Source organism: Lolium rigidum, chromosome 5 (assembly GCF_022539505.1).
Source record: "Lolium rigidum isolate FL_2022 chromosome 5, APGP_CSIRO_Lrig_0.1, whole genome shotgun sequence".
Classification (NCBI taxonomy): domain Eukaryota; kingdom Viridiplantae; phylum Streptophyta; class Magnoliopsida; order Poales; family Poaceae; genus Lolium; species Lolium rigidum.
In genome coordinates, this window is record NC_061512.1 from 148,645,756 (window position 1) to 148,654,446 (window position 8,691).

The window sequence follows — 8,691 nt, forward strand, 5'->3', positions numbered from 1 at the left end:
GCAAACAAAGTTTGAATTTGAATACCCATTGTCAAAAACCTGCGCCCGCCCCTGATCACCAGTGGTGCAACCATGCCTAACAAGCAGGATATATACACATAGTTCTTTGATTTTCCGGTGCAACGCACGGGCATTTTTGCTAGTATAAACAAAATACAGATTCTCTTGATGCACCGTGCCTCTTTTTAAGATTGTATCCTGTGCATGTTTCAGTGTATGCCAAGAGCTTGCAATCTCCTAACCAAAGACAGAGCTGTCGCATTCTTCCGCTCCCACTCTACCCTGCTCTCCGTTCTCCGCTCGAACTTCCGCAGCACCTCGTCGTTGCCGTCCAGAATGCTCACGATCTTCCTCATGCTCGGCCGCGCCGCCGGGTCCGACCGCGTGCACGCGATGCCGATCTTGGCCAACCTCACGAGCTCCTGCCGATCGAACATGTCGTCCAGCCGCCTGTCCGCGAGGGCCTCTACGTCACGGTCCTGCTCTTGGCAGAGCTGCACCTTCCTGACAAGGAGCACCTCCGGCGACCTCACGTCCACCGCCATCGCGCCCGTCACGATCTCGAGAACCACCACCCCGAAGCTGTACACGTCGGCCATGGTGGTGGCCTCGCCGGTCTCCATGTACTCCGGCGACATGTACCCGAAGATGCCCCGTGCCGCCCCTGAGCCGGTGGGCACAACCACGTGGTGGCTGTGCTCGTTTCGTGACAGGAACTCGGCGAGCGCGAAGCTGCCGAGCCGTGGGCTCCGGTCAGGGTCCAGGAACACCGCCGCCGACGTGATGTTGCGGTGGATGACCTGCTCGTCCCACTCCTCGTGCAGGTACAGCACGGCGGACGCGAGCGCCCTGACGATGCCGTACCGGTGGCGCCACGAGAGGGTCTCGGAATCGCTGTGCCGGACGAGGAGGTGGTTGCTCAGGAGGTTCCCCGGGGAGTGGTCGTAGACGACGAGCATCTCGCCGTGGTCCGTGCACCAGCCGCGCAGCTGCACCAGGTTCCGGTGCCGGAGCTTGGCCAGGTTGCAGAGCTCGTTCGCGAACCGTGTGCGCAGCGCCGGGCACGTCTTCATGCCGAGCCGCTTCACGAGAACGTGGATCCGGCCGCCGCGACCGTTGTCCAGGAACCCCTCGTAGCCCGTGCCGAAGTCCAGCTCCGCCACCACCTGCGACTCGGAGAAATCGTTGGTGATCGCCACGATCTCCTTGTACGATATCTCGCGCGGGGTATCCACGTTCGGGACGGCCACCACTGGCCGCGGCGACAACGATGATCGCTGGCTGGTTCCGCTCCGGTCTGGACCCGAGCCGCCGCCGGACAGCGTCTTATTGCCGTCTTCTGCGGTGAGGTAGATGGTGGTTCCAGCCGCCGTGGCGTACACGGGCTTCATCGGCGAGGAGGCAGGGGAGGCTGTGCTGTTCGTGCCGGCGATGGTTGTGGACGTACCCGAGTCGTCGGAAGAGGATGAAGTGAGGGAGATGTACTTTGGATGAGCTACGAAGGACGGAAGCGGGGGCAGGTCGCCGGAGGAGCTGCCGGAGATGTTCTCCACCACCCACTTCATGGTCGGACGAGACCTCGGGTCATGCATGGAGCAGAGGAGGCCGAGGTGGATGAACCGGACCATGTCTAACATGCCGCCTTGCGGCAGCTTACGGTCGCCAGCGTTTAGGAGTTTCCCGTCGTCGGAGAGGCGCCGCACCCAGTCCAGCATGAAGATTTGCTCGTCGGGGTACGCCAGGTCGACCGCCCGGCGTCCGGTGGCCACCTCGAGCAGCACGATCCCGAAGCTGAACACGTCGGACTTGGCCGTCGCCCCGCCCCTGGGCTGGAAGCTCTCCGGCGGGAGGTACCCGATGGTGCCGCCGATCCTGCTGGTGTCGATGAGCCGGAACTGGTAGTTGGCCGACGAGGAGAAGGAGGACGTGGAGCGCACGGAAGGCGTCGACGGCAGCAGCTCGATCTTTTTGGTCGATGGTGGGGCGTCCTCGACGGCGTGCTCGAGCCAGCGCGCGAGGCCGAAGTCCCCGAGGCGCGCGTTGTACTCGGAGTCGAGCATGACGTTGCTGGTCTTGACGTCGCGGTGGATGATCTGCGTGTCGAGCTGCTCGTGCAGGTAGAGCAGCGCGGCGGCGAGCCCCGCGACGATGCGGCGTCGGCGGTCCCAGCCGAGCGGCGCCGCGGGCGCCGACGCCGGTGAGAAGAGGAGGCGGTCGAGGCTGCGGTTGGGCATGTAGTCGTAGACGAGCAGCAGCTCCTCGCCGTCCCGCACGCACCAGCCGCGGAGGCGCACGAGGTTGCGGTGGCGCAGGCGGGCCACGGCGGCCAGCTCGGCCAGGAAGGACTTGTCGAAGCGGTCGACGCCGACGCTGGCGACGCACTTGACGGCCACGGTGGTGCCGTCGCTGGGCAGCACGGCGCGGTAGACGCGCCCGAAGCCGCCGCTGCCGAGCACCTCGTCGGCGCTGAAGCCGCTGGTGCCGATGTAGAGCTCGGAGTAGCTGAACACCCTGGGCCCCGCCGCGCCCTTGATCTTCCTCGCGCCGAGCTCGTACACGCCGTCCATGTCCTCGAAGCCGGTGGTTACTGAGCGGGAGTCGTGGCAGCCGCAGCCGCGGAGGCAGGACAGCGCGCGGCCGACCTTGCCCCGGACGTAAGATCCCAGCTTTTGCCGAGGATGACGTTGGACGTCGTCATGAGAAGCCACGAGGAGCTCGTCCCCGTCCATGGGCAGCACGAAGCATAGCCGGCGAAGCGACATGCTGCCGCTGCTGGTGGTGATCAGTTGGCGTCAAGGTGGAAGATGCTAGGTAGGTGTCGGGGATGTTGTTAGCTGATGGATTGGCATAATTAGCAAGTGGTGGCCGCGCGCGTGGGGGAGTTTAAAGTTGGGGAGGGAGCTGAGCGGTGGAGGTCGGGATCAATGGGGGGAATGGGGCCGGAGTGCGCGCGTGGCGGTGGGGGGCAGGGCAGGTAGGAGAAGATAGGAAGGCGACGCAAGATGACAAGGAGTCGGATGGGTTTAGGCCGGCGATAGCCGATAGTGTGTGAAGGCGAAGCAGTTTGGCTAAGCTAACTAGCTAAGAATGGTGGCAAGCAGCTAGCAAGCTATAGCTCATGGTGCCATGGTGGGTGGCTCACTCGGTTGACTTGGATGGCTGCTGGAGATGGTGGGCACTCGATGAAAGCGAAGGGTTACGCACGATTCAGGTGGAATTGGGCAGATAACAGATTTGTTTTCACCGTATTTTCGCATGGTTTTGGTGGAGGGATGCCGTCGGGTGATGTCACGGACCAAGGTGGGAGACAACACACGTCTCCTACGTTATGATCAAGCCCGTTTACTGGTTATTTGTGTTCACATGTGCAATTATTTACTCCCTCAATTCTAAATTAACGTCCAAGATCAAGCTAACATCCTCCGTCAACTTCTCTAGATCTGCTCAAATTTATAGAAACATCTACACCGTCAAAAATATAGTACTCTCCCCCTTAAAGAGTTTGAAAATATATTTCACGAAGAATCTGATATAAGAATTTGGTGTTATATATAGTATAGGTGCTCATATGTTTTTCTATATATTAGCTCAAACTTAAATATGTCTGCCTTCTTAATTACTGATGGACAATGGGTAGGACACAACCATTCAGAGAGTAGGTTGATGTGCTGATGCATTTTGCGATGAACCCCTCTAGTGTCCGCAATACGGGCATTGCAGGAAGATTGACCAATGGGGAAGGAAGAGTGGACAAACGATGACCTTGATTCCAACCAATGTGTTGGTCATCTTGCCCCCACTCGCTGCGGGGCGCTAGGTTCATGTTTTCCCTTTCATTTCACTATTTTGCCTGCGATTTTTCTTTGGTTGCTACAAGGAGAGTAGGCTTAGGGTCGAGGGGATATCACCTCATGTTGACAACAGTGCGATCTAGAATAATACTAGTATAAGGTATTCCATTAGCATTCAATAGAGCCAAGTTGATGCTCAAAGTGTTTCCCAAAAATAAAAGTTGACTCTGATAGTCACCGGAGCCTGCTAATTTTTCTTCCCCCCAAATACCTAGTACAAATGCAGACACATATACATGGGAACACATTCATGGAGCGTATACATAAGAATGAAAATGGTGTCGCGGAGCATCGAGATTGACTAACATGCTCCTTATTATCTCGGTGGAGTGAACTTATATGTAATCAAGACTTCCGATTCAAAGAACAAAAGTATGGCCCCTTTGGTTCAAAAACAATTCAGTCGGATTTTGGAGGACTGGAATCCTAAGGATTTCCTATTGCTTTTCCGATTTTGTAGAATTGGGTCTTATAAGAAATAAGAAATATAATTAAGAATTTATGTACACTGCAATCGTAGAAAAGTTTGCAGCCATTCAAGTCTCTTGGAAGGAATAATTTTGTGTTCGTATGACCTAATCAAATAAAAAAAACTACTAGATTTCTAGTTGATGATGATATTGCAATCGTCCATTTTTCTTATTATTGCGTTATTCACCTACTACTCCCCTCCGAGGTCCAAGAGTAAAGCATACTTCTAGTTTTGTGCTAAATCAAATATTTAGAAATTTGATTTACTTTTTTAGAAAATAGTAGCAACAGTAATTGTCGTATTTTCCTACAAAGTTGCTCAAAAATTTAAATATTTAAGCTAGAAACATATTTATTTATGGACGTAGAAAGTAGTATAGATGAATGCAATGCTCCCGTATTGTCATCCCATCACATGTCTTGAGAGGAATGATGATTCGGATATACAACAGGCTCCATTTATTGCATAATGTCTCCATCTATAAATTGATGTTTAAGATTTGTTTAAATCTGGATGTATTACGCACATATCTAGACACTATTTACTGACTAGATTCATTCAAACTTAGACAAACTCCCGACAAGTTTAATGGGACCGAGGGTGTACTAAAAACATGCAGTGTCAAAGCCTGTACTCAAAACTTTGAGACAACAACCTTTCTAAATTCTAATTAAGGGGAGTTGGTGTCCCAAAGTTTTCTTCTTCATCCGGAAAACATGAAGAAATCGGCGAGACCGGTTCAGGGTTTGCAGCGGGGGTAAACGGAGGAAAACTTATCTGAGATTTCACACTCAAAACGGCCGCGATACAAAACTGCTTTTCCTCGTCTCCAGGCCATACGACATGGGCACCGACTGAATAATGGGCGTCCAGACTCGAGACGATGGACCCGGTCATGGTCGCCGTGCAGCTACGTACGCCTGGCGTCCGCAAGCCGTATAAATAGTCCGCCGCCGTCATCGCCGACTCAACCCAACTTCTACTTCATGGATTTGTTTGTTTGTTGTTGGCGTAACGCTTTCGTCCAATTTAAGGACCTAACATGCGCACTGACGCACAAACACATGAAGCAGTAGGCATTTTAAAATTTTCGTTGCTGTGCGTAATCGTCGCACCAATTCCTGGTTCCATTCCATGGTGGAGATCTATTGCTTCCTGTACTGGAAGGAGAGTTCTGGAGTAACTTGACCGAAAAACGGGTTTCAACCGGAATAACAGAGCATGGTACGCCATACACACAAGCCTTAACCCAAACGAAGGTTGAAACTTCCATTCCAGGAAAAAAAATGTAATTCACACATGAAGTTCTCGCTCGAGTACACAACTTCCAACTAGTAATACTATTCGAATGCCTTGAAATATACGAAAAATCAACTACTAACTTCAGCAAAAGGGGGTTTCCATCTTCAAAGAGGCTGCTTTGGGCCTTCTGGAAATCCCAAATTTCAGGATGGCAAATTCGGGACAAAAAATTCCAGGTGCTTGAAAATGACACCTGAAAGTGCATCATAATATACGATTCCCGACAGTTCAGGTTTGGGATCGGGAATTCTTGAATATCCCGAAGTTAGATAGTGAACAGAAAAAATAATGACATCAAGAAGCAGTGTTTTAGCAGCGTCCGTCAATCGACACGACGGTCGCCGGAGGTGCAGCTTGCCGGTCTCCACAATAAGGTGAGGAGGACCGAGGCGGAGGCGTCCTGTTGAGCATGGAGGATGACGGGAAGGTGTCGATGAGGAGATGACAACAACGAGGGAGCTGAGCGAGCCAATTCGGCGGGAGAGCTGTGACTCTCACGCAAGGAGGCACCCATGTAACACCCCAACTATTGCGATCATGTTTAGTGTCTGGAATGCAAAACTCAGGAGGAACACAAACTTTTTCTAAAGATGAATTGCCTTGATCTGCTTGTAGATGATGTGTCTTGATCTGCTTATTGATGAATTGTCTTGATCTGCTGGTTTAAAAAATTCTTGAACACCTCATCACATCAAGATCACTTCTTCTCCACCAAGTTTTGACTGATCCAAATTTGTGCTAAAGTCCAACCTTTACACCTCTGACTTAAATACCTCCACCTGTGGCAATGTCAATGCACCTACCTTGAGACCTTCCTTATGATGTTTTATAACTCAGAAAAATTCCAAATCAATTCTGATGGGTCACATATTTCAGTACCTATCCAGTGGTATGTTTGTTACTAGTTTGATATGTTTTGATAATTGTGTGCCTTGAAAGTGGATTGTTTTAGTTGCTGCCTTGTTAAAATGTTTAAAAATAATTAAAAGCTTATTTTTGAAAAATTCTAGTGGATGTGAGTTCTTCATGTTGTTAGCTTCAAGTAGATATTCTATTTGTATATTTGTGAGCCTCGGAAAGATTTAGACCATTTAATTAGTTCCTAGGCCATTTCTGGTTTTAGAAAAATCATATCTTTTGTTTTAAAAACTCAATTTGGGTGAATCCAATTCCTGTAGTTTTATAAAACCAATCCCGACTCTCTGTGATTTTACAAAAAAAAAGCATTGTTCTAGAACAGTTTGTTATTTTGGTGTGTTTGTTTATTTTTCCCCTAGGAAAATTGAGTTGTTTTTGTTTAAAATGTTTTGTAATGAACTTTGGCACCAGATCGACCCCTTCTGGTGGTTTCCAAAAGTCATTACCTACCAGTACTTGTGCGTATTATATCCTGGTGTGATGCAGAACCTTTTTAGCGATTAGATGTTATGTTAAGGCATTTTCCTGTGACGATAAAAATAGTCCTTTTATAAATAAAATGACCATCTTGCCTTAGGTGTCATTTATTTAATGTGTTTAGCGCCTCTGATTGAGTGATTTGTTACTAGTCTTGTGTGTCTGGTTGATGCTATGACTATGTTTTGATTGTTCGTCTTTTATTTTACGACGTTAGAATGCGAGTACTATCGAAGAAGAAGGAGAGGATCTTGGTGAGGGTTTCAAAGAGGAAGGAAGAGCTGATGGTTCATGAAGATGAAGTTCAGAGACAAATAGCCAACCAAGGCAAGCCACCTCTTGATGCTTACCTTATCCTAATTGTCTTTCTCTTGCATTGCTTACAAATTTTATAAATTGCATGTCTTCTGTTTATTTATGTGAGTGGTCATGCCACTCGGAGCTTCAATATTTCCCCCTTACGGGTGCTGCCCCTCGTTGATACCTACTTGATAATCCTGGTAGCGATATGGCGCTTAACACCTTATCCTCTCTTTGTCGCCGCTTTTCAAATAAATCTGGACTATAGGTTGGGAGCCCTTTGAAAAAGATGTTTTATGAAAAAGGTTTCAAGAAAGGAAGTTCTTCGAAAACCTTGGAATGGGGCAACCCTGCCCAAGTGTTAGTTTTTGAAAATAAAAGTGTTTGCAAAAGAAGTTTTGCTGGAGGTAAGTGGAAATAAAAATGGTTTTCGAAAAGCTTTGGTGACTGAGTACCTAACCGAACCTAGCCAGTGCAACCACACTACCCCAAAGTGGGCATGGGGCTTAACCTGTAGTTTATTGAACCTGGTGCGGGACACCTCATAACTTCTATGAGGGTGCATCTAGTATGGCCCTTGAAGCCGGGTTGTGCTCGTGGGAGGAGCCAATACATCGTAGTTGTCTACGACCGGACGATACTGTGGGTCTTCCGACATGGTTCTGGGGACACGCTCAAGGGTGGAGGTGTGCTGCCAAAGTGCCGGGAAGAATAGCCAATAGGGAAGGACCCAAACCAGGGGATGTAGGCGAAAGGTTATGTTCGGGAGTTTGTCGTGGCATAGATGATATGCATGGAGGAGACCCACACGATATATTCCTGGATAGTTGTGGGGAAAGTGTACAACCTCTGCAGAGTGTAAAACTATTCGAATAGCCTTGTCCGCGGTCATGGACGTGGGAAGGGCTGTTGCTTGGCATTGAAGGAGTTTTGGTTTATAAAAGTGTTTTTCAAAGGGTTTGGAAAAGAATACCGGTGGGACTGGTGGAAGTGTATCTGGGAGGTACGAAGGAATACCACTGGGACTGGTGGAATTGTACCTGGGAGGTACGGGAGAAAGTTGAAAATGTTTTGGTCATCCTGATGGATGGAAATGAATTTGGGTCACCATTACCTATTAGTCTTCGAAGGAAATTGTTTTCCAAAAGAGGTTTCAACAAAGATATACAGATGTCATAGTCCTGAGAGAAGATGTCTGTCATTCCTTGTAACCACAGCTAGTGCATGTTCCTTGCTACTGGCAAATATGCATATCCTTTATTTCTCTCTAAGGCAGTTTGCGAGTACATTCAGAAGTACTCATTGGCATTATTGTCCTGGCTATTTACTTGGTCAGACTTTGAAGAGGAGTACCATGAAGAAGAAGAGTAC

General features: G+C 49.4%; 1 protein-coding gene across 1 annotated transcript; it reads right to left on the reverse strand.

Moving 5' to 3' along the window:
- Positions 1 to 205: 205 nt before the first annotated feature.
- Positions 206 to 2,943, reverse strand: LOC124653058 (receptor like protein kinase S.2-like). The gene has a single exon (XM_047192112.1). It carries the CDS (start codon positions 2,760 to 2,762, stop codon positions 210 to 212), a length of 2,553 nt encoding a protein of 850 aa, XP_047048068.1. The 5' UTR covers positions 2,763 to 2,943; the 3' UTR covers positions 206 to 209.
- Positions 2,944 to 8,691: the final 5,748 nt, after the last annotated feature.